This window comes from Scleropages formosus, chromosome 18 (assembly GCF_900964775.1).
Source record: "Scleropages formosus chromosome 18, fSclFor1.1, whole genome shotgun sequence".
NCBI lineage: Eukaryota > Metazoa > Chordata > Actinopteri > Osteoglossiformes > Osteoglossidae > Scleropages > Scleropages formosus.
Genome location: NC_041823.1, coordinates 17,159,510 through 17,184,489, shown reverse-complemented (window position 1 = coordinate 17,184,489; position 24,980 = coordinate 17,159,510). Strand labels below are relative to the sequence as shown.

At 43.6% G+C, this 24,980-nt stretch overlaps 2 protein-coding genes across 2 annotated transcripts; both read left to right on the top strand.

The window, feature by feature from the left end:
• Window positions 1–19,889: 19,889 nt before the first annotated feature.
• Window positions 19,890–21,621, top strand: msmp1 (microseminoprotein, prostate associated 1). Its single transcript, XM_018736740.2, has 3 exons — window positions 19,890–20,129; window positions 20,707–20,815; window positions 21,328–21,621. Exons 1-3 carry the CDS (start codon window positions 20,015–20,017, stop codon window positions 21,512–21,514), a joined length of 411 nt encoding a protein of 136 aa, XP_018592256.1. The 5' UTR covers window positions 19,890–20,014; the 3' UTR covers window positions 21,515–21,621.
• An 884-nt stretch (window positions 21,622–22,505) lies between these two features.
• pmvk (phosphomevalonate kinase) lies at window positions 22,506–24,918 on the top strand. Its single transcript, XM_018737088.2, has 5 exons — window positions 22,506–23,063; window positions 23,198–23,261; window positions 23,410–23,562; window positions 23,655–23,784; window positions 24,299–24,918. The coding sequence occupies exons 1-5, from the start codon at window positions 22,975–22,977 to the stop codon at window positions 24,466–24,468; spliced, it is 606 nt and encodes a 201-aa protein (XP_018592604.1). The 5' UTR covers window positions 22,506–22,974; the 3' UTR covers window positions 24,469–24,918.
• The last annotated feature ends 62 nt before the right edge of the window (window positions 24,919–24,980 follow it).

Genomic DNA, 24,980 nt, shown 5'->3' with positions numbered 1-24,980 from the left:
CTGGCGTCCTGTCCTGGGTGTCCCCCCCTCCCCTTCTGGCCTTACGCCCTGTGTTGCCGGGTAGGCTCCGCGACCCCGTATGGGACAAGCAGTTCTGAAAGTGTGTGTGTGAATGAATCTATTTCTGCTTACTTCATTGTTGCTGCCATAATGCAAAAAATCATAAGTTCCAGTCAGTGGAATTCAGTTAAAGAAAGCATATCAGTAAATAAGATCAAGTGTGACTATCGCACTACAAACTGCAGCACTGAGTTGTATGCTTAACCACTGTATAAACTTCCTCAGATAATGTAATTCAACTAGAAAAAGAAGCTAATTAATGTTGCTATAATCTTAATAACTGAATCAGTAACTTTCAGTGCTTTCTGCTTGAATCTGAGTTCATGCCATATCAATGAAGCCATTACTAATAAAAATACTCAAGTTGTAAAATATTATGGGTTGATAGGGTATGTATGAATTAAATTTCTATTTCATTGTCCCTCATGTTGTGATTCTTAATTCCTTCATCTCAGTTATGTCCTTTTTTCAGCTGAAAGTATCATACTTGTGTCTAAAACCTTAATGATGTGTAATTAAGCAGTCACACTATTACAGTATATATTGATCTGTATTTTAATTTCATTTCTTGGTAAAACTAAATATTTTACATTACCGAAAAGTGCGTCAGTTGTGTACAGAAAATTGATGTGGGCTGTGGCAATGATTGGTGTGTAGCTATTGAAAAACTATCTCATAAAAAGTTTCCATGGTAACAGTGATGTAAATGAACACTCCCTGTGAGAAAACACAGTGTCTCTTTAAAGTTGGGGGAAAGGCTTTTGTACACACAGTGGTTCAGACAACAGAGTGTGAAAATTAAAATTTATTAAAAGTCCAAGTGTGAGTGAAAAGTCTGGTGGTTTTGTGTGTGTGTGAAAAACAGTTTTTTAGTTACAACATGCTTGTATCTGTGTGCGTCTGTCTGGGTGGGGATCTCAGTTTTGGGCCTGCAAAGCTTCACATGCCTTCCTGCAAACAGAAGACGGAACACACAGTTAGCAGTTAAACAATAAAGAGATACTGAAGGGTGTATCCTGGACATGGGCTGTCCGAGCTGTGATAACGATGTAATCTTACCTTCCTTCTTCTTGGTTCTTGTCCACAAATTGACACACCTTCTTGTCTCTGTCCAGAATCTGATGTTTGAGCTGTCTGATTTGATCTTCTGTGGATATTTTCTCTTTCTCTTGGTCAGCTTTGATAACCCAGAGAGACACAGACAATTATAAATAGGAATCGTTGTATATTTAGAAATTGACACATCACACCGTGTAACACATTTTTCCTTTGTTTCTCTTCCTGGGTAGTAAGTGTTATTTCCTTATTGCTTATGCCTAAAAAGTACAGAAAATGCCCATTATTCCCTTCAAACTTTGCTTTTGTGACCAGGAACTGATATTTTGCAACATACCTATTTCCAAGGAAAAACGGGTGAATTTGCACATTTTCATTCACATAAAGTCAGAGAAAAACAACATATGAATCAAAATTAACATGTATTTATACTAAAGTTATACAAAAAATGACCACAAAAGATTTAGAAGTGAGTAGTTTTTACGATTTACGATTATACCCTAAATCACTTTCACGAATCAGCCTCCAAACATTGTCTCCCATCACGTTCTCATTATGTGCTCCTTAGTAGCGCCATTTAAAGTCCAGCATATCCTGGTGGAAGCGCTCGCCTCGCTCCTCCAAATACGCTCCCATATCCTCCTTATCAAGATAATCATAAGAATATGGACTTTGAGGGACATCCTGCAGCCTATTTTGCCTTAGTTCTTCACCAGAGTCTCAACCAGCTCCACGCAGTTTTCAGCCTTATGCGAATGAAAATGTGCAAATTCGCCCGTTTTTTCCATTGGAAATGGGTACATTTGAAAACATCAGTCTCTGGTCAAAAAAGCAAAGTTTGCTAGGAATAATATCCATTTTCTATACTTTTTAGGCATAAGCAATAAGTAAATAACACTTACTACCCAGGAACAAAAATTGTGTTGTAGTGTTATTGAAGCTCACATGCTTGCACAAAGACTCCTGCGGTGTTAAAGCCACTTTGCAATGAGCCTTCTCAATAAATATTATTCAATAATATTTATATTATATAATATAAATATTTATTGCATAGTGTCAACATGCTCTTTTGGTTCATAAAAGCATTTATAAGCATTTTCTGCACTTTTTACTGTTGTCCTAAATTACATTTACATTTATTCATTTAGCAGACGCTTTTGTCCAAAGCGACGTACATCTCAGCAAAAAGTACAATTTATGCATTAATTTATGCATAAACTACTACAGTCATGTTACCTTTCAGTTTTTTGATGGTTTCAGTAGCAGCATTCTTCTTCTTCTCTTGTTCTGTCTGGGAGAGAGCAGAGAAAGGTTTAAATTTTTATTAGCCAAGATTAGTACAAATAAAATACCAAAAGTAAAGGCATTTGTATGCATGACAATGATAATGTCACCATATTTTATAAAGTTTGCAACAAAAAAATATATATTTTAACATTTTCATTCATTCAATCAGTGCAGTTTTTTGCAATGTCTACAACCGCTTGTCCCAAGCGGGGTCACGGTGAGCCGGAGCCTAACCTGGCAGCACAGGGCGAAGGCCACAGGGGGAGGGACACACCCTGGACGGGATGCCAGTCCACCACAAGGCACCCTAAGCAGCGCTCAGACCCCAGACCTGCCACAAAGCAGGCACAGGCCAAACCTGCCATGCCACCACACCCCCTTCATTGATTCATTAATTCATTGATCCATCCATCCATCTATCCATCCATAATTACAAAAAAACTGCTTGTCCAGTGTATGGTTGGTCATGATGGTTTGGAGCCTATCCCAAAAGTACAGCTGGTGAGGTACCCAGGATTGGCATAATATGGTTTACACTGTACATGTTTATGATGGGAAGTTCAAAAGATCATTGTCTATGTCAAATTTGCATAGCATTTGGCTGTGCTGTAATAAAGGTTCATTGCTAGATGATCTTCATTTGATTGCAAAATTAAGGATTTATTCACAGTTGTGTAAGGGTACTAATGAAATAACATATTTTAATTATTTAAATAACCATGATAATGGTTTCACTTACTCATTTAGCAGCTGCCTACTTGTAAAGTGATGTGCAACAGTTTCTGTGTAGTATTTGTCTGACACCTTTACCCAGGGTGACTTAGCATGTTGGACGGACTGCATTGAACAATCATTTGTCCATCTTACAAAACTGTAACACACATTCACTTACACATGCCATATGTAATATAGTCACAAATTCACCCGAATAACATTTTTGGACTGTGGCAGTGAAAGATGGGGACAACGAATAAATTCCTCATAGACGGAGCTGCATCTGAACCTACGTCCAAATTCAGAGCCTAAGCGAAATGAGGCACGGGCACTGCCTGCTGAACCATAGTGCTGGCCGGCATGTTTATAGTTTATTTCCAAAAATTAATATTGAGAGGCAAAAGGCAGCATACCGAAGAAAGCCACACCCTTGCATTCACAGGACCCAGGTCCCAATCCCTCTTCCTTAACAAACGTAAGTAGACAAAAAGAGGGTATTCATATTTCCCTAAATTCAGAATTCCATCGGCTGAGTGTACGTCAAAACACAGTACTTCACTACATGTTCCATTACCGGGCTGCTCGAGTGGATGTTGGAATCCATCTCGGTCCGCATGGAGTTTGCACCCCTCTCTTCCCATAGTTCAAGGCCACACTTCTGGTGAACTGGACAGTCTGCACTGAGCGCAGTGTGTGACAGCGTGTGCGTATGTGACAACCCCGTGAACGACTGGTGTCCTGTCCAGGGTCTACCTTGCAGCCTTTCACCCGGTGATTTCGCAATAAGTGCCGCGACCCTGACTATGACCAGCGGTTAAAAAACGTGAGTGTTTCATCACTACTACCGAATGACAAATTCTGTGAATGCTGATGAACTGAACCAGATAAGGATGATGGATTAAAATTATACCACATTTACGCGAAACGCAAAAGGGAAAATCGGATGGGTTTTGGGAGGTCCGTTGTTCTTCGTTTCAACAACGTGCAGCAGAATAGCTTGTGAATCACTCTGCTGCAGCATCTATAGCATCACTCACTGTTTTCCACAAACTGTGATAAATCTGTACCTTCTGAGTTCTGCAGGTCTCCAGATCTTTTGCAACTGCTTTTATACTCTTGCTTAGCTCATCCCTCTTTTGAAGCAGGCCATCCCTCTTGGTGTTGGATGGCAAGAGGATCGCATTAAGCTCCTGGATCCTCAGCTTGGCCTGCACTATCTCCGCCTCTTTCTTCTGCACCTCTTCAGCAGCGGTGCGCACTTTGGCCTTTATTGCCCGCAGAGCCTGCTCCTTCTGGAAGGCCTGGAAAATGAAGAATGCCAGCAAGCAGAAGCAGATGAAGACCACTCCCGTGGCTGCTCGCGCCATGCTGTGGAGAAACAGGCACAAGAATGAGGTGTGAGGGACAGGGGTTCTGAGTCAGTACATGCCTGCCTCCAGCTCAGAGATTATAACCTTCCCCTTCCACCTTTTACTCTTTTTTTTTTTTCCCCCTTTCCCCCTGGATTCCACAGCACTTCCCCGTCCCCCAGTCACTCCATTCTCATCACCCGTAAGTAGATCTTCTGGTTTGACAGGATGTAACATTCCAGGAGAGAAACACCCTGGCTCACTTACTCGGTTCTCCTCCCACACGTTTACTTTCACCCCTCAACTGTATAGCGTATGAATGCAAATGCGGACACACATTATTCTGCACCTTTTTTCTCGTTGCACTTTTCTTTGCATCTGCCAGACCTTTGTCAAATCTATAATGTATTTTGGGTAGGTGTAACAAGACAAATCTGAGTGTGGTGTAGAAACATTTATATGGTAATGGGAATGCTACACCTCCTTCATTACACCACCTACAGGGAGTCAGCAAAAACAGTGATTTTCGGTCACATTATTAGCACCGAATTGTCCTACCATGAGCAACTGTTGTAACTTTAAATTCCTTAAATGCAATGAAAAGTAGCTGAGAAATGTGTCTATATTCATTCAAATGTGGCAGCACTGTATATATGACAGCATGTTATACTGAAGGTATAAATACAAGCACGGGATATGAAGTGGATGAGTGAAACCCACGGCCTCTATGGGGCAAGGGGACAGTGACAGGCACCCTGGTGCAGGGTTATTCAATTTCGCTCATGAAAAGCAGATTGTGCAGCTCTCCTTACACTGCTGGAAGGTCAACACGTGAATTAAATGGTTCGGTCAAGACAATAAGCTGAATTCAGCGGTTTGCTGACCAGTCGGAACAAAAGCCTATAGTACGTACATTATAGGTAGCTGAGTACAGTTGCTACAGGTGCCAACCAAGACAATTCCAACATAAGTCACCACCGTTTTAGGAACCTGATTGTTCTTAAAAGTTCTGAAAGAAGTTACACATCAAGTTCTGTTTTGAAAAAAAATTAACTTCTTAACTTCTTCTGTCTGAGCTCACTGTACCATCAGGTCAGTCCTGTATGATCCAGCGCAAATAGAGCATGTGTCAACAATATCTAGGTGGTAACATCCTTGTAATGGCAGGGTGCGCGCACACACACACACACACACACACACACACACATACACTAGGGACAATGCAGGCTCACCAGCCCACCTGAAACACGTGTTTGCTCTGCGGGAGGAAACCGGAGCCCCCAGAGGAAACCCCGAGCTGTGAGGCACCAGCGCTACCCGCCGCGCCCCCGGTCGGACAGCAGCGTAAAAATCACCCTCTCGAACAGAGCGAAAACACACACGGGGAGGCTACGCATCTTATTATTTTACAAGTGTGCTAACAGATCATTATTTGCATTTGTATTTACATTTATTTTCTATGGAGCCTTTCTTCCTCCAGCGCGACAGACAGACTGAGGTCAGGAAGCGTCAGTTCATCAACCGCCTCGTTTTTTATTCCAGTCCCGTAAGGAACCCCGTTTTAACGCATAAAATGATCAGGAAGTTATTTTTTGAAAAGGATCCGCCGGGGTCACTTGTCCCGTTTGTCCTCCGCACTTGCGCTAACTTACCGTCCAGGGATACTATGGTAAACTCACGTGACACGTGGCGGCGTTCCACACTCTATTCGTGTGACTGAAGGCGGCACGAGATAATTCGTCCAAGTGCGGAAGTAACACGAGATACGTTATCTACATAATTGGCTGAATAAATTATTGTCCGGTTATTATGACTGCCAGCAAGTCGTGGTAAATTGACAGTATTGAAATGTTTCCTAGGAGACTGAATCTCCTTCGTCCCTCCTCCTGTCCCCGATCACAACACGCGTCATTCAGGAATTAAAGCAAAGTATTTCAGTCGCGGGGGGTGGCGCAGTGGGTTGGACCACAGTCCTGCTCTCCGGTGGGTCTGGGGTTCGAGTCCCGCTTGGGGTGCCTTGCGATGAACTGGCGTCCCGTCCTGGGTATGTCCCCTTCCCCCTCCGGCCTTACGCCCTGTGTTACCGGGTTGGCTCTGGTTTCCCGCGACCCCCTATGGGACAAGTGGTTCAGAAAGTGTGTGTGTGTGTATTTCAGTCGCGGTGTGAAAGATAAGATGATACTCAATTCTTTGTAATATCTGTTTTACGGCTGTTCTCAGATCTACGAAGGAGCCTGAAAAATATAGTTTTGGCTTCACTTTTTTTTTCTCTCTGTGACTGACACGTCGTCGCCTTTCTTTAGTTATAGTTTTGTTTACTGCGTTATTATTATTGTTGCTGCAGGTGGAAAATGGCTACACGACGAGGAAGTGAATTTTCCTGCCATCATGCATGTGTGTTTCAGTGTGGACGGAGACCGAATATATAGAGCGCTCGGGTGGACGTGCCGAAAGGAGGGGACAAACAAAAACAGGAGAGGACAGGACAGGACAGGACAGGACCTTGACCTTGTCCTTGTCCCACATCCGACACGCGCGGCGCGGAGCCACCAGTCAGTGAGTGAGTGTTGGGCGCCGCCGCGCCGGCATCATCATCATCATGTCCGAACTCACTGAGCACAAAGTTTCTTCAGAGCAGCGCTGCCCGGTTAAGTTTATACTCACCTGTTGGAGAGGCAGCCACCAGGGATTTATTATTGATTCTTTATTGTTTCGCTCGGCTCCAGCAGCCGCCGCTCTGCTGCTGTGACAAAAAAAGTACCAACCAAGCAAGCAACGACGTCACCTACTTACTTACTTACACGACGTTGTCAGAAGTGGGAAATGAGCCACGTTTACCTGCGCCGTTCTTAACCATCTGCTCACACAACAAACTAAACTTTGCAGACGCTCTACTATATGCCCGACTATTTTATTTCCTCGACATAATAATTTGCGCGGTACGTCGCCGGTCGTCGTAGCGCCCGTATTTACTCACCCTCCTCAGTCAGAGAAGCGCTGCTTTACAGCTTTACTTTCCGCTAATATAGCCGGGTTTCCGGATGCGAGCCGTGTGTCGGACCGAAGGCGCGGCGTGTTTTGTGCGTGTGAGTGTGTGTCCGTGTGTGTGTGTGTGTGTGTGTGTGCCTGCGTGTTACCTGGACGCCGCCGGGACAGGGGCGGAGCGGAGGCTGCAGGTGGGCAGTACGAGAACACCTTCTTCCCGCTTCCTTTCTCCGCCGCACTCGGTCCGTTGCTTCTCCTCCGCGACACACCGGACGAGAGCGAGCAAACAGGTGAGTGTGAGTGTCGGTGTCGCGGTGTGTAGAGCCAACGGGCAACACGACTCGCAGCCTTAAGCGGGCAGGCCGGGACGGGAGGCGGTGGGGGGGTGGGGTCCGGTCACCGGGACTTGAAGTTGAAGACTTGTGTGTCACAGTCAGACGGTGGTTCCTGTAGCAGCCAGGGCAGGGAGGCCAACGCGAAGCCCAGGCTGCCAGGCTCATGGACTTCCTCTTGCCTCTTCTCTTGAGTCTTGTAGATCACCATCATGAAGTGGCTGGGGATGCTGGTCGTCTGCACCCTCCTGGGCAGCCTGGGCTTTGGCGCCTTCCTGTACAGGAAGCACAAGGAGCACGAGTCCCTGCTCAGGAACGGCTCCTACATGGAGACCAAGGTGCACGTGAGCCGGGATGTGCTGAGCGAGTACCAGGCCGACGTGGCCGCGATGCAGGAGGACGTGGAGCTGATCCAGAAGCAAATGAATGACTTGAGCGCGGCGGTGGAGAAAGAACAGGCTGAGTACAATGGCAGAAAGGGCGAGATGGACGCCTGCCAAGGAGACAAGGTGAGGGCAGCGAGTGTGTGCCAGGAAGGTGTGCGCGCGCGATCACTGACACGCAGCCGGCCTGAGGCTGTGCGTGTGCGGCAGCCCGCGCTGCACGTGTGAACGATTTCACCGGGGAACTTCGTGGGGCCGCGCAAGTGAGCATGGGATGAGTGATGCTGCGGTACAGTAAGGTGAATAACGTCTGATTCCATAGGTGCCAGCTTACACACACACACACACACACAGAGCAGAACACCAGCTCTCTGACAGTCTTGAAGAAACACTCTGTCCCACTCTTTTCACAGAAAGAGAGCAATGATGAAACAGCAGCTCTGGAGGGGGAAAATAAACGCTTACAAGGTAAGAAAAAAAAGTTCCTTTCGCTTTCAAATGTATCGCCGATAATAAAGCCTGAACGCGAAGTAATTATGACGTGTTTGTTAAAAACACTTTCTGCCACCTGGTGGTAGCTCGAGGTCACTGCAGGCTGTTTGTGAATACAGTACTGTGTTTCACCTTGCATTTACACTCTTATTAATTTAGCTTTTTTTTTTTCCAAAGTGACTTAGTGTTAATGTACTTACAGTCATTTATACACCTGGGATGTTTCATTTAGGGTAAGTACATTGCTCAAGAGTACTACAGCAGGAGGTGGGGTTCAAACCTCTGACCTTTGGGTCCAAAAGCAGCGGCGGCACTAACCGCTACACTACCGGCTATTTATATGCTGCCTCTCTGTGAATTCCTGCAAGCATATTAGTATCCACTTCACTCAGAAAGTTCCCCTTTTAAATTAGTAATTTGCAACGTAAAAATCCTCAGGTTAACGTTAACAAGAATACATGAATCGGTTCCTTTGTGAAGTAACTCTCCTTGAGCATATAAGATATCTGAGATCACAAATATCCAAGAAGTCAGTTTTCGGAAGAGTTAATAATTGTCAAGCAATGTACATAACTTTAAACGACAACGTTTTATAGCTGCTCGGTGATGTCATACTTTATCATGTGATTCATGTAAAATGTAAGCAAATTTTGAAGCTTGTAAACAGTGGGATGGAGGAAACGTTCCTCGCTGCGCTCTGCTCGGATCAGGGCTGGCCCGTCCTAGTCGAGCAGGTTTTAGTGCACACATGTAAATTAGGGCCGCATACCCGGGATAGGAGGCGAGATTACGTGCTGTCTAAATAAGAGTAGCGTGTGCCCTGCAGCTCTCCGAGGCCAGGACCGGCCACTGCCAGTTCAGATCGCATCCTGTTGTTAAGGTTTGACTGGAAGATGTTACCTCTTTCTGTTTCAGTGAGCTGCTTTCTCTGTCAGTTACCCATGTTTTGTTCTCATGTTGCAACTAACATGTCCCTATGGCCCAAACTGACCCAAACTACCTGATTTGCACAGAATGGTTCAATGGGGAGAAGGGAAAATGGGCTAAGGAAATCGAGAACCTCAAAAAGCAGCTGGAAGGACACAGCAATATGTGCAACTTTGTGGAGAAAACGTCAGACGATGGAATGTAAGTACCATGGTTGGTCTTGACCAGGGTGGGTCGTGCTCCTGTTCGGACAGGACCGTAATACCGTAAACACTTCCTTAACCCAGTAGATAGGTGTGCCTCGGCTTACGACAGGGTTTCGTTCCAACAACCTTGTTGTAAGTCGACTTTTTGGTAAGTTGCAAACCCCCTTATGCTGTATTGCATATACACCATAAGGATAGACTGTAAACGGTTAGCATGCATGAATACTATGTTGTATAATAGGGCTTTAAGTTTTTCACTAATTCCACACATTATTCATGTTCAAATAATATTAATATAGAATATTAATAATAAATATAATACAGTACAGTATTGCATTTTCATGCTGTACTATTAGTTTAATTTCAGAATCTTTTTCTTTTCTGTGGTTCCGTATGGCAGCGGAGCCAACCGATGTTGTACAGCAGATGGAGTGGTGTCCTTAGACATTATAACCATGTCATAATTTGGGAACTACCCGTAGTTCAACGCAGCCTTCATTTATTACACTGTACAAGTGTTAACCTGATGCACGTAGTAAATGTAAAACTGAAGTGATTATTGAAACGTAAATTGAATTAAACAGGACATCCACGTTACAGCACTCATATGAACGTAGCTCAGTGACATAGCAGTAGATTGCAATGTTTAGTATGCAGTACATGAATGTGGTTTAACTTGACTTTGATTGATTGTTGATTCTTTTTATTCAAAATATTTAGCATGGAAATTGAATAGGTTGCCAATTGTGACTTTGAGTTCCAAAGACAGACAACACTGTTCTTTTCAAGGAAAATGTGTGGGAAAACTGCAGAACCTGCTGCCAAACAAGAAACTCCGAAGGAGGCTCAGCAGTAGAATCGTATCATCATGGACAGTAGAGGTGGGACAGCCGAAGAACGCATTGTACGTGGGATGACAAGGATCCCACCCTGGCACCTTTCAATGAGCTTTGCGGGGCAACAGTCCGACAAGCGTAGCGGCACAGATTTCTTCTTTTAAAATCCTTTTCGTGCCCAACTTTCATGTTCATCTGTAGCCAGTCATTAACCGATCCTTCATTTTCCCAAACGACAGCTGCGGAGAAATACAAGAATAAAATAATCACTGTGTTCCTGCATGTTGAAGATAATTGTTGTGACATAATTACTCCCTAGGCAATTGTTTTCTAAGTATTTGTGCCTTAGTTCCTGGAATCTGAATTCTCATTCAAATGAAAAATAATTGTTTAATGTTACCATTTTGTTAATTTAATTCAATTTAATAATACGTAGTAATTATACAGTTTTTCATAGCATTATAAAGCCGTACTTAGCTGACCATTTTATTAGCAGACAGTCCCTGCTCCATCTATTGGTAGCCAACATGACCATTAAATACATCCATTAGATGTTTTGTCGCTCGGCCAGCAGTAAGTACGGCTCACTTACGGCAAGCTGCCCACACCTGATTAACCACGCTGCACGCAGGAGCGGTGGACTATTACAGCGATTTCATCACTCTCCTGTCTCGCTGACAAGGTTCGAAGTGTCTCTCGGAGAGAGAGGCTGGCTCGCAGCAGTGTATTGTTGGAGTGTTAGTTATGCGCATACCGGACTTAAGGTCAATTTCTCTGCTCTTTCAGGCTGAACGAGGTGGATCCTTTTCCTTTCATGTTTAAGACAAAGATGAAGATGCCAGAGATATGGAACTCGCCCCAATATGTGAAGTGAATAACAGCACGCCCAAGAGCGTCAGTCTCTTTACAGGGTGACACGGTGCCGTTCGTGTCTTCTACCTCTGCTCTCACCCGGTTTTGTTTTAGGGTTAGGGCTGTGGGGCGGCATACTGCCTAATATAACAGGCACTGTCCTGTACGCATGGGCCCATATTGAACAATCCCACCCTGACAGCCCTTTCATTAACCTTGCCTGTTGCTCCGTCTCTCTGTGCGACCTCCCTCAGGCTCCTACATTGCATTACGGTCGTGTTCGCGTGCGTCGTTCGTATTGACCGTGTCGGCACCCTCTCTGTCACTCTGCATCATTGTCACGGTGTCACCTTGCTCGCATATGCTACAGTCCCTCAGTACCCATCGCAGCGAGAGGATTTTCCAGCCGGGAGCCTCGGACTACGAAAGAAATCCCACTTTTTTTCTACTTTTAATTTAATTGCTGTTTGTTCTTAACTTAGTTGTTTCATACGTAACTTTATTGGCATGTGTTTTTATACATTTTTACATGGACTCCCAGAACAGAACAAGACATACGCAGAGTAAAAAGTAAACCCCAATTTTGATCTGAACTGGTGACTTTTTTTGGTTGTTCTTTTTATGCTTGTATTATTGTCCTTTAGCTGAGGCCTTTGTTCAAGGTGACTTCTAATTCTGGATGAGTAACTCTTATTAAATTATCGATCAGGGATTCTTACTGTATCACTTCAGCAGAAGAACCGTGGTCAAGGGTACTAATGTTAAAAAAAAAAAAAAAAAAAAAAAAAAAAAGAAAAAATTCTCTACTCTTAAGTAAAAAAACAGAAAATGATGAATCTGCTTTCGTCCAGCAGGCCTGCATGCACGTCAACCGATGTATTGGCTGCGTCCGCTCAACTGATCACCCTCGTGTCCCCAACTGTTTCGTTGTCCCTTGCTCCGGCCAGAAGACATGCTGCCCCAGGCGTACAATCAGGGAGACAATTAGAGCTCCACTATTCCGCCCCAGCTGACTCCAGAAGGTCATTGTTTCTGTGGGCTGGGAACAATAAAAATGAAACAATGATGACGGAAATGGATGGAGCAGGAAAGAGGAGGGAATCTGAAGATGGGAGAGAGGTTTACATTATCAAAAATGCCACTGTGCTTAATTATGGTATCACTTTGGTACCGCACGATGCATGTACCTCACAGATTTTTGCACAAAATGTTGTTTTTACCTGCTGAAGTAAGATCACTGCAGAGTATTTAGTGCATATAATACATCCAAACTTTCCAATGAATGGAACCTCTTTTAAATAAACTTATTTCAATAAACCGAGTACCAGACCTCACTTGACAAACTTTGCTGTGTAACCCTCTGCAAAATTCGCAGATGGAGAAGATAATATTACAAAATAATTTATAACTTTATGGCAATAATACATAAACACAAGTCTATTCACTTTCTGAAATGTCCTTATAATTATACAACACTAAATTGGGGGGAAAAAAATAAAGATGCTGTCTGTTTCAAAAGTTTTTGAATTCCTCTGTGTTAGAGCTGTGAGGAGTGTGTGTAAAGAAGCCCTGAACGGGGGTAAGTGCATGTGAAGGCAGAATAACAATGAATTGCCTTTGTGGAGGGCAGTCACATTTCATATTACATTTACATTTATTTATTTAGCAGATGCTTTTCTCCAGAGCGATACCAATGAACTCTATGTAGTGTTATGAGCCCACACACCATATTTACCAAGGTGACTTACACTGCGGGGGGTGCGATAGTGCAGTGGGTTGGACCGGGTCTGACTGGGTCCTGCTCTCCAGTGGGTCTGGAGTTCGAGTCCCGCTTGGGGTGCCCTGCGATGGACTGGCATCCTGTCCTGGGTGTGTCCCCTCCCCCTTTAACCTTATGCCCTGAGTTGCTGGGTTAGGCTCTGGCTCACCATGACCCTATATAGGACAAGCAGTTCAGACTGTTAATCCCATATAAACTGAAGGCAGAAATATGTTTTCAGGGGCAATCTAGACAATTTCTGTCACATAAGGAACGACTAATATGCACTTTCTCACACCTGAGTATACAGTGGCCACTAAAAAATACATCCTGCAACATGCATCAACACTACTGGGTTATGATACCTATTTACCTGGAGTAAAATTTGTGCATTCAACTTTTGATGTACTTATCAGAAGAAAGGCCTTATGGACAACAATGATGTGGAGGAATCCTCAAAGAGTGCAAACAACATCAGAGCCAACAAAAACTTCTTTCTTGTGTCCCAGTTCTCAGATTTCAAGTAATTGTGGGTAACATACAACTAAGTGAGGGCTTTACCTTGTATTTTCTTTAGTTTAAGAATTTGATATATTTGGTATGCAGCACCCTGGGGGTGCGGTGGCGCAGTGGGTTGGACCACAGTCCTGCTCTCTGGTGGGTCTGGGGTTTGAGTCCCGCTTGGGGTGCCTTGCGATGGACTGGCGTCCCGTCTTGGGTGTGTCCCCTCCCCCTCCGGCCTTACGCCCTGTGTTACCGGGTGGGCTCCGGTTCCCCGTGACTCCGTATGGGACAAGCGGTTCTGAAAGTGTGTGTGGTATGCTGTACATTATACTACACTATAGAAGCTATTATACTTTGTTTTAGTTTATAGTGATTTCTTGTTGGTCATACTTCAGGAAATGGCTTTTTAATGAGCTTTAAGAAATACTTAAGAGAACAGCTTGATAAAGCTGTGTTATAATTTCAAGCACCAAATATGAAAGGAAGTTCATCCTTCTGTATATTCACGCACACACATTGACTGAAGCCGCTTGTCCCAAGCAGGGTCGCAGCAAAGCAGAGCCTAACCCAGCAACACAGGATGTAAGGCTGGAGGGAGATAGGACACACACACCCAGGACAGGACGCCAGTCCATCACAAGGCACCCCAAGCGGGACTCGGACCCCAGACCCACCAGAAAACAGGCCCTGGCCAAACCCACTGCGCCACCATGTCCCCCTGCCTCTGTATATTCAATTCAAGTCAATTCAATTTTTTTTTTTTTTAATAGCACGCTCTTCTCACACAGTGACACAGAGCGCTTTAACACAGGCATAAGGCAAGAAAAACAAAGACCAGATAAAGAAACATAGATGACAGTTATATATGGGCTCAGGACCGCTTTATAATTCTCCCATTTCAATTAATGGTAAGTTCGGCTCATTGTACGAGAATTCAGTTTACGAGCTATTCTCAGCGGTGCAATTGTACTCATAAATCACGGTAAGTAGTTTATAGTAGTTTATTAGTTTATTTTCAGGTACTGTGCTGTGATTAACTGTATGTGTGTGACTGTGAACTCATGTCCAAATGGAAATCAAATGTATTGATCAGGCTAATGCAGGGAGGAAGAGCCACAGGGCACGCCAATCAATATGCAGTTAATTAGCCAGAGAAAAAGTCCATGTGTTGAGAAACTTCCCAGTAGAGGCAGGGGCTATATAAGCTGTGTCCCACATGGGACTGTACATACACTTACACACACACACACCCAGACACCACATCGTACGGCTACACAGGACACGAATCTGACTCTTAAATGCTCTCACACACACACACAACTATATTCCAACACCATGAGTGCAAGTACACAACACTTCACGGACAATTCAGCTGCTGCAATCGCACACGCACACACACACACACACACACACACACACAGAGCCAAGCTACGCACTTTTTTCTCTAATGCCAACCGTTGCACTAAAATTGCGAAAACTCAGGCCAGTTATCTAACCTCAGACATGCAGTGCTACAAATACTGAGCAGACAGCTGTTACACTGTCTGGAACCCAACTACACTTTACATCACACATCACAGTAAATGTGATCTGCTACCCATCCCAATATCAGATGCATATGGACATGTAAATTCATACATAAAAAGCAGCTCATAGCAAAGCAGCGCTCAGACGCACACCACTGCACACACTGTATAAACGTAACACTGCTGGAGCTACCGCTGAAGACCTCTGGACCACACGGGACCAAGTGAGTGTGTCACAGTGAGATGTTGAGATTGTCAGTCTGGCCTTGGGTGTGCTGGAGAATATGAGCCTGAAAGTGTGTGTGTGTGTGTGTGTGTGTGTGTTTAAAACAGCTGTTTTCACCTGTGTTTTCATGTTTCAGTGTGTGTGTGTTGCTTTTCCATCAGGGAATTTTTTGTGGTAGATGAACCAGTTAAGTAAGATTTTTTTCCCCTGCTTTGTCTGCCTGCACTTTGCCCTGCAGTGATGTTATGCACTTCGTACAGATACATCCGCACCTCATTCCGCGCGCGCCTCCTTTTTCTAGCAACCGAACAGATTCCTTAACCGTTGCATTTTCTCTTGATTTCCACAGTATTTCAAGTTCTCCTTGTCCAACCTGCCCCGTTTGTCATTCTCTCTTTGTTTGGTCCAAGCCACTTTTCAGGCCATCTGTCAGGAATGTATTGTCCTCCTTGCTCATAGCAACCGGCACTGGACTGACAGGCCCTTCCCAGGCCAGGAGCTGTGTGATATGTTTGATATTCGGTTGTTCTACAGCATAATAAATCAACTAAATATCAGACATATTCCTACAGATCCTGAGCGCACCTCAACGTTGGATTACCTGCCACTGATGTTGCACATTCACATGTGCGTGAAATGTTGCATTGCTCTTTCTAGCCTCACGAAAAGTGGATTCTTTGTCGTTCGTTCATGACATTTTATCTCTGGTTTATTCCTGAAACTTTGTGTTGAGCTTGAAATGCAGGCTTTCTTGTTTTGATTTCGTGTGCGTCAGCATAAATTCTAATTGCAGTTAAAGTGATGCTCCTCCACCTCACATCCCCTCGAGCTCTTTCTTCCTTTCACTCTGTCAATCAACTGGTGCTGTGTGGATGGGTGACGTGTCAGTAGGAGGAGGGACATGACCCTCACGACGAACAGTTCCCTGGATTCTGCTAACTTACCTTCCACCCATCCAGTGTCAGACCGGAGGCGCTCGAGTCGATTTGTCCTTCTGCTGAGATTTGCGAGAACATAATGCACTCTGGTACAAATTGTGTGCAGGGCTACTTTTGACTTATTAGGAGAACGCAGCTGGATTTCAAATTGAGAAAATAGTTATGTCAGACCTTACACGCACGAATAAAAGCAATTATGTGTATTGATTAATTTGCCACTTTTTAATGACAGGGATTAATATTATGTTCTTTTTTATGCCTGATTTCATTTAGTCTTTCATACATTAGCAACAAATATGAATTTAATGGAACACAGTGGTTTCTTTTACCCAGTTTACAAAATCCTGCATATATCTAGCAGCATAACAGCATTGCAGATGAGATCTTTTGCATCGGTGTATATGTGATATGAAAAATGTGTATATATGTATGTATGATGTAAAAGATATATAAAGATATATATAGGATTGATTGTATTTTAAGGATATGTGATCTTATAGCTTGAAGCATTATTAGGCTAATTGTCTATTATGAGGCAATTGCTCCAAGAGCATTTTTTGACAAATAACATTTATAGTATATAGCTTTTCTCTCAGTTTATAACAGCTTGATGGTACAAAATCCAGAGCAGTTTAAAATCACCTCGGAACAGGTCATAACTATTCATACAATACACTGACATTTCTACAAGAACTGGCAATAAATGAAAACTAGATTAACATTTTAGAAACAAGTAACTTTTTGTAACTATTTGTGTAAATGTATTAGAATAAAATTAATTTCATAATGATTTTATTTATACCATATAGAGGGCAGTCTGTTAAAATCCATCCATCCATTTTCATTGTACACTGGTTCTGAGCAGGGTCACGGTAGCCCGGAGCCTATCTCGGAGTAACTGGGCAAAGCCGAGGAGGGTACACTCTGGACGGAAAGCCAATCAGTCGCAGGACAGCCACTCACACACACTGCAAAGGACATTTTAGTTTCACCAGTTCATCTGAACAGTACGTTTTTGGACCGTAGGAGGAAACCCACGCAGACAGAAGAGAACATGCAAACTGGTTTCAAATACCTCCAAACAGCTCAGGTGTTGTGAGGAGGCAGCGCTACTCGTTGTGCCACCATGCCACCCCTTCTCTTAAAATGGTATTCATAATTTCTGAATGCCTACGTAAGATGCAGAGCCTGTAGTATGTTGAGGACAACAGGCAGTCAGAGAAAGGGACTATAAAAGTTGTTACTGAGGCAGCAGAGAGGGCATCTAGAGGGTTGTGACTCAGGAGAGGTGAGCTGTGGGTTCGAGATAATGCAACCTGGATGCAGGCTGAGGTCTGATCAATTCTGGTGGGGTCGCTTAGGAGAGGGTGTCAGATGATGAAAGGCCCAAAACACCCAGTGACCCCAGGTTCCATCACTGGTGATGTGTTCAGGTGCATTGCAAGACCTGGGATACAAATAAGCAGGAAGTACTTATGATTCAGTTTATGTTGTAACACCATCTAGTGGGAAATAGAGTACTGTATCCATACCAGGGATGTGATCAACCAAAATGTTTCAAATTACATTTGAATACAGAGAAACAAAATTAAACAGAATATCTACGTTCGCCTACTTTGACAAATTGGCCTTCACATGCTGAAATACAAGGAATTATCTTTACACACATAGAAACTTTGAGCTTAACCTGAAAGAGAACAGTAATACTATGATGAAGATGACAAAATAATTAACGTGTACTACTAATAAGTTTTATAACGCATTAGGAGCGAGTGTCGAACGAGGCGTCTTTGTGTGGACAGCAGAGTGTGTTAACATCGCCTGTTTTGTTTGCAGCCTTGAACGATCGCACGACTGGTGCAATAAAACCATTCTTTGCTACATATGTTTGTTGAGTTTACGCGTATGTTTTGTATACAACGGTGTCTTATCAGCACATACGAGGCACCTCTTACGAAGAAACACGGCAGACAAAAATAAACACACAAAGAACAGCTGACCCAGGTGAATACACGTTTTCCTCACAATCAAGCTCAGACACAAACACACAGAAAAAAAAACCCACACTATACATTGTGCAACAAGTAAAATCGGTTAACATATTCCCTCCTGCTGTTATTTCTCAAGTTTAAATTGTGACACGAAAAGTACAAATGAATATGGGGAACTGTGTTAAGGAGAATTTCATTCATGACTGGCTGGAGCAATGCTACTGAATGTAAAATGAATTAAATGTGTTCAAACAGTATATTTAGATTTAATGTACATACTATATACACATACATATATACCATACACAGGTATGGACATTTTATGAAGACATCTAAACCTAAATCTTTTCTTCTGCAAATGAAAGAACCCTTCTGAAAGCACATGAGCAAATGTGGTGCTTTCATTTCTTTGTTAAACCGAATAAGCAGGTAAGTCTTATTATATGAATTTCATATTTTTATGAAAAATACAGTAACATTAAAGACATCAGTGTATTCTGCAGCAACCAAACAAACTGGAAGATTCTGTCCAGCTCCCTAAAAAGACATATTAACTCAATGTAGAAATTGCTCAGTTGCCAACTGATATTTTTCCACGGATTGTTTAACATCTATGTCCACTTGAAAGACATGAAGAAAGCACAATCGCTGCCTCCTGGAGAAACGTTATCTGTGTTTGTGCACAGAGTGTGTGCTCAGACAATCTGCACAAGCAGGAAAAGAGAGATGAAGGTGGGTTTTAACGTTGAGGATAAGAAAGGGGAGGGGGAACGTTGGTATAAATGTGAGTGGACGCAGCGCACATCATGAGCTCAGCGGTCGGCAGGTAAACTGAAAGGAGAGGGAAGACAGGACACATAAAAAGACAGCAGCCCGAGGTAAGAATCAATCTGATATTCATTATCATATTAAAAAGACCAACATTAAAACAACGCATATAAGAGGAGAAAATGATGGGAAGAAACACAGTATTGTACTTCACCAGAGACACTAGATAAACAGAAGTCTGTGTTTTGAAGACCAATTAGACCAGAGAAGAACAGAAGGTGAAATAAGCTCAGGGAGTGAATGGTATTTAAAACTGGTATTTGTAAGACAAAAGATAGTTGACTGGAGATGGAAAAATTTAAAATTTTGCAAAAATCTGTATCTATAATCTCCACGTACCTTATACCAGGGCACAGTGGTGCAGCTCAGGCTACGCGTTTGGTCATAGATTCAAATGCGGCTCAGGGCGTGTGGTGCTCAGATGTTCTCCCCATGCTGACAAACCAAAGACTCTTATGGAAGAAGGCAATTGTAAACCACTTCCACAGCCTCCTTTTCCAAGAAAACAATGCAAGTGCTCGCTGAGAGTCATTTCAACTCTGCAGCACTGACTTTACCCTGTGAACTACCTTATCCACATCTACTACAAACCGCTTCAATATCTGTGGCAAAGAATTCAGAATGAAGCTGACTGCATTTATGCGAGGAGAAAATATCCAAGTAAAAGAGCCGAGGGTAAAACAGAAAGGAAACAAGGGAGAAAAGAGAGAAAAGGACAGAGACCAAAGGGACTGAATGGATTCTTCTCCCTTGACAGACAACCATGTGGAAAGTACAGCGAGAGAAGCAGATGCTGGTGGCAGCCATCTACATGCTGAGCATTGGCCTGTCTTGTTTCTCAGTCTACAGCAGTGGGGAGTGCTACTTCAATGCCAAAGGTGGGCCCAAACTCATATCCATCATCCTAGGCATCCAGAGGCAGTGCATGTTCTTGCATCTGTGTGGCTCCCAAACTCAACACTCATGTCTGACTCATACAATTCAAATAATAAAGCTTAATCCAGTTTCCTTAGTTACGGTGGCCCATTTAATACTGCTCTTTTACCATAATCTGAAAATGTTTGTATAACATTTAGTGTCCGTTTCAAATATTCTTAAGATATGTGTCAAGCAATTTAGATTGGATAATTAAAGAGACGTTACCACTGTTAATGTTTATGCTACAACTGCTAGATTTATTTATGTCCATTATTATAACTTGACTGTGTTCAAATGACAAAAGTGATGAGCTGGAACAAGATGTGGGTTGTAGAACACAAACATTTCCTTTCCAACAATCTTAATGTGGGTAAATCCATATGATTTAGGATTCTGTTTGTCCATATCTACACACAGCATAAATAGATTAACTGTGTACTTAGATGGATTAAGCTCTGAATTAAACATCACCCCTTGACTGTAACTCCTTGTCAGATGAAACCATTTCTGCTCTCTTTGCCCTGTGCCTGGTTTCAGCAAGCTGCGAGCATCACGGCCAGTTGTTCGGGATAGGGGAGAGCTGGACCACCGAGGACTGCTACCAGTGCATCTGCATGGAGCCTTTCGGAGTGGGCTGTTGTGACCCGTAAGACTCTCCTGAACACCAACCTGCACCTCACTGTCCTCTACCTCAACATCCTTTTTCTACCTACTCTCTCTCACACACACACTGGCTGAAGCCGCTTGTTCCAAGCAGGGTCGCGGCAAGCCGGAGCCTAGCCCGGCAACACACGGCACCAGACTGGAGAGGCACGCCAAGCAGGACTCAAATCCCAGACCCACCGGAGAGCAGGAGCCAGTCAAATCTGCTGTGCCACCATGTCCCCTCACCTTTTCCACCTACTTTCTCCTTTAAAGTCCTTCAAGTAACAGTTGCCTGCATACTGCAACAGCTGCATCTTCGCACCATTGTCAGTGCCACAAAACTCAGCTATGAGTGCCGCTGAGGCCCGGAACCTAGTTTAACTCTGCGCGATTATTACTGACCTCACATTTTAGTCTCATAAAACTGTGTGTCTGTGATGTACTTTTCTAGCAGGTGTGGAATACCGATGGCCCAGCGAAACCACTTGCTCTTGTCCTTTGCCTTGCCCGCAGGAGCCCACGACCCGTGGATTACCCAGACTGGTGCGAAGTGGTGCGGAAGCCAGAATCCTGCAATGTCGCTGTGGTGATGCGGGCAAACCACAAGCTGCCCTGCCTGTACGGAAGGCGAGGCCGACCGCAGGCGGGACAGGCCTGGAAGTCGGACAATGACCCCATGTTCTCATCGCTTGTTATATAGGAGTCTCCCAAGAGTAACAGTGTAAAACAACCAAAGCTCTTTATTTGCGCATCAGATTGAATGAGGTGTTCGGTTGTTCGACTGGTGGTGAAATGTTTGCAACCTAAATGCAAAGCTCGGCGAACAACCAAACACCTCAACCATCAACCCGAGCTACGAAGACCACCAATATTCTCTACGATCTTCAGAATGAATGAATGAACTTCTAAACTACTACAGAACTGTCATTTGTGACTGTGAGTTAACCCTTTGTGTCCAGCTTTAAATAAATACGGAATTTAAACATTTTCTTTGGTTCCATAAAGAAAACGGAATCTGACACCTAACATTTTAGGGGTTTATATGGGATTAGTTCATTTCTCACTATTTTAAACTATAAGAACTGTTTCAGAATTATCTTGTGCAAGATTGTACTGTGTATCCCTAAAGCTTGCATAGTGCCTATGAAGTTACGTTTTAACGAGTCATAAAAAACATTTTACTGCCAAACAGGTCAATCACAAAAAGTGCACAAATTCACATGGCAACACGATGTGAACGAAACATGTTTGAACCACAGCATGTTAATTGTACTAACCGGCTAACTAACTAGTTCAACTAGTGCTATTAAAACCCCAATTCCAAAAAAAAGTTGGGACAGACAGTGTGGAAAAATGCTAGTAAAAACAACAAGGAGTGATTCGTAGATTACTTGTTTGACTTGGTCTTGACTTGTCAAAACCAGTAAAAACGCGCACAGTATTTCGTTTTACAACGGCATTGTTTTTTTTTTTTGTTTTTTAAACGTTTATCTTCAAAAGTATGTAATAAGAGAAGGAAAGTACGCATTGTTTCGCTTTTCCTTTCCATCATACCTGTAACCACTTAGAAGTTGACGAGTTGGCTGGACGATACTATTATTACAGAAGATCGAGGGACGTTTCAATTTAACGAACTTTGATTTTTAAAAGTATTTACATTAAATAACATACTTTTTTCGTATTTTTATTATGTCAGAAAATCAATTACATTTATATTATGTGCTCTTTTTCAGTCAATGCAAATTCCTATCGGTTTAACTGCAATTAATATTGCGACCTCCCTCTTGGTTATCAGGAGTAAAGGCGTTCGATTCCTACCGCCTGTGGCACAATTGTCGTACGATGTTACCGTAAGACCTAGTGATCGGGTCATCAGGTTTTTGCGTTTAAGTAGGTCCCAATGTTTCTAACGCATACATTTTGACCTGTAAAATTAAAAAACAAGGGGAAAAGTTGTATTTTTGTACTTTATAACTTCTCTTGTACAAACGAAACAGTTAATTACGTCATATTTCGATACACGAATTATCGAAGTGTTACGGTAAACACCCCACCTCCACATCAGTGGTGTGACTGAATGGTCCTCCTCGACTATGTCGCCAGGCAGGGGGTGGTGATGCTTACTGTTTATTGCAGAAAGCGGACTCATAGCTGTAGTGGATGGAGACAACTGCTCCAAAACTCATACTCTTATTCAGCGGAAAGCGAAAGTCTGGAAAAGACTACGTTACCGACTTCATTCACAAGCGGTGAGTGGAAGAATCACGGATGCCGGCGGCAGCTCCTCCTCAGATCAGATGTGCACGTGTGATATTTTAAATATTATTTTAATTTAGAAGAAGCTACGCTGACTAATTGAAGTCAGTGTGCTTGTATTTCGTAGGTTGGGTCCCGAGCTGTGCTGCATCCTGCGCCTGTCGGCGCCGCTCAAAGAGCAGTACGCGCAGGTCAGGCTTCACTAGTGTCACAGTCTAGTTATTTCGCCTATTTTGGCGTCCATTAAATCGTTGCAGACACAACCCCGCGGTGTGTTTCGCTGCTGTAAGAAGCCTCACGTGACTGAGCCGGTGACGTTCTGTTGCGTCTGTCCCGCAGGAGAATGGTCTCGACTACGGGCTCCTTCTGGGCCCGGGTTCCTACAAGGAGCAGTACCGGGCGGACATGATCGCATGGGGCGAGCAGCGCAGGCAACGCGACCCCGGCTTCTTCTGCCGCCTGGCGCAGAAGAGCGCAACGCGGCCCGTGTGGGTGAGAGTGCCTGTCATTAGTGGCGTAGTGACGCTGTACTGGCGCGTTCTCCTCTCACGTGCCATCATTTCCGTTTCCGGCCGTGGGCGCAGATCGTGAGCGACGCCCGGCGCCTGTCGGACCTGCAGTGGTTCCGGAGCGAGTATCCGAGCCAGAGCCGCAGTGTGCGGGTGGAGGCCTCGCAGGAGACGCGGAGGAAGAGGGGCTGGGAGTTCACCGCAGGCATGTGGAGTCACATATCCCCCCCTTTCTCTGTATTTCTGCTAACAAGTTTTACCGTAATAACTGGAGAACTTATTAACAGTAGGAATATAGCTGTGATAGCCTCCATGACAGGACTTGCATTTCCATTCATTCCTGTAGCTGATGTGTTTCACCAAAGACACTTTCAATGTTAAATCAGCTGGAGGTGGGAATTGAACCTGGGGCCTTTGGGCCTCATGACAGAGGTGACCTTCCAGGTGTAGAACAGTTTCATCAGACAACTTTACCTTTCTGGGCCTGTAGTATGTGATGTTCTCTGTTAACCACTGGATCTTGTACTGTATATTACTGGAATATTGTTTATCTAGTTCACTGTGCACAATGTTTTCTGCAAACCAACTAGTTTATATTGTTGATCCTACATTTATCGTTGGCAGAATGGAGAACTCAACAGGGAGAAGTGTAGTTCATTTCAGTTCTTTACACTTTTCTCAGTTTGTCACATCGACCCCTTTCCCTTCTTCATCTACAGGAATAGATGATGCGGAGTCAGAGTGTGGACTGGACCAAGGAGTACAATTCGACTGGACAATCTTTAATGAAGACTCTGCTCCCCCACTGGGAGAGCAGCTGAAGGAGCTGCTGTCTTTGGCTCTGGAGAGAGCTGGAGTGGATGAGTCAAGCACCTTCAGTTCACAATGAACTGCCTGTTATGAGACTCAAAGTTATTGTACTTAACTGTTCTTAAAACTTTTCTGCTTGTAAACTTTATACTAAAACTATCAAAAAAAGCTATCCACCAAAAGTGTGTCCAGCTTCACCTTATTTGGGGTGGCCGATACCCTACAGAATGTTGCAAGTCTGAACTGATTGGCACTATTAATATATATAGCATAAATTGGTATTTTCTGCATGTTCAGGTGGCAGAATGTATGCTAAATCTTGAAATCTGGTATACTTCACTGTGCTACACCCTCTGAAGTCAGTTCTAAGTTCGTATTGCACCGGAACCAATCCACAGTCACATATAACCATTGTTAACTATACAGCAACCGCCTGCAGTTGTCAAAGGTGATACTTATGGCACTGCAGAAAACTGAAGTTTATACTGAAATTCATTTGAGTGATTGAGATGCAAGTAGTTGGATTTATCCTTACATCTTAAGGTTACACACTGCATTTTCACAAAATTCTTTGTAGGCAGATACATCAAG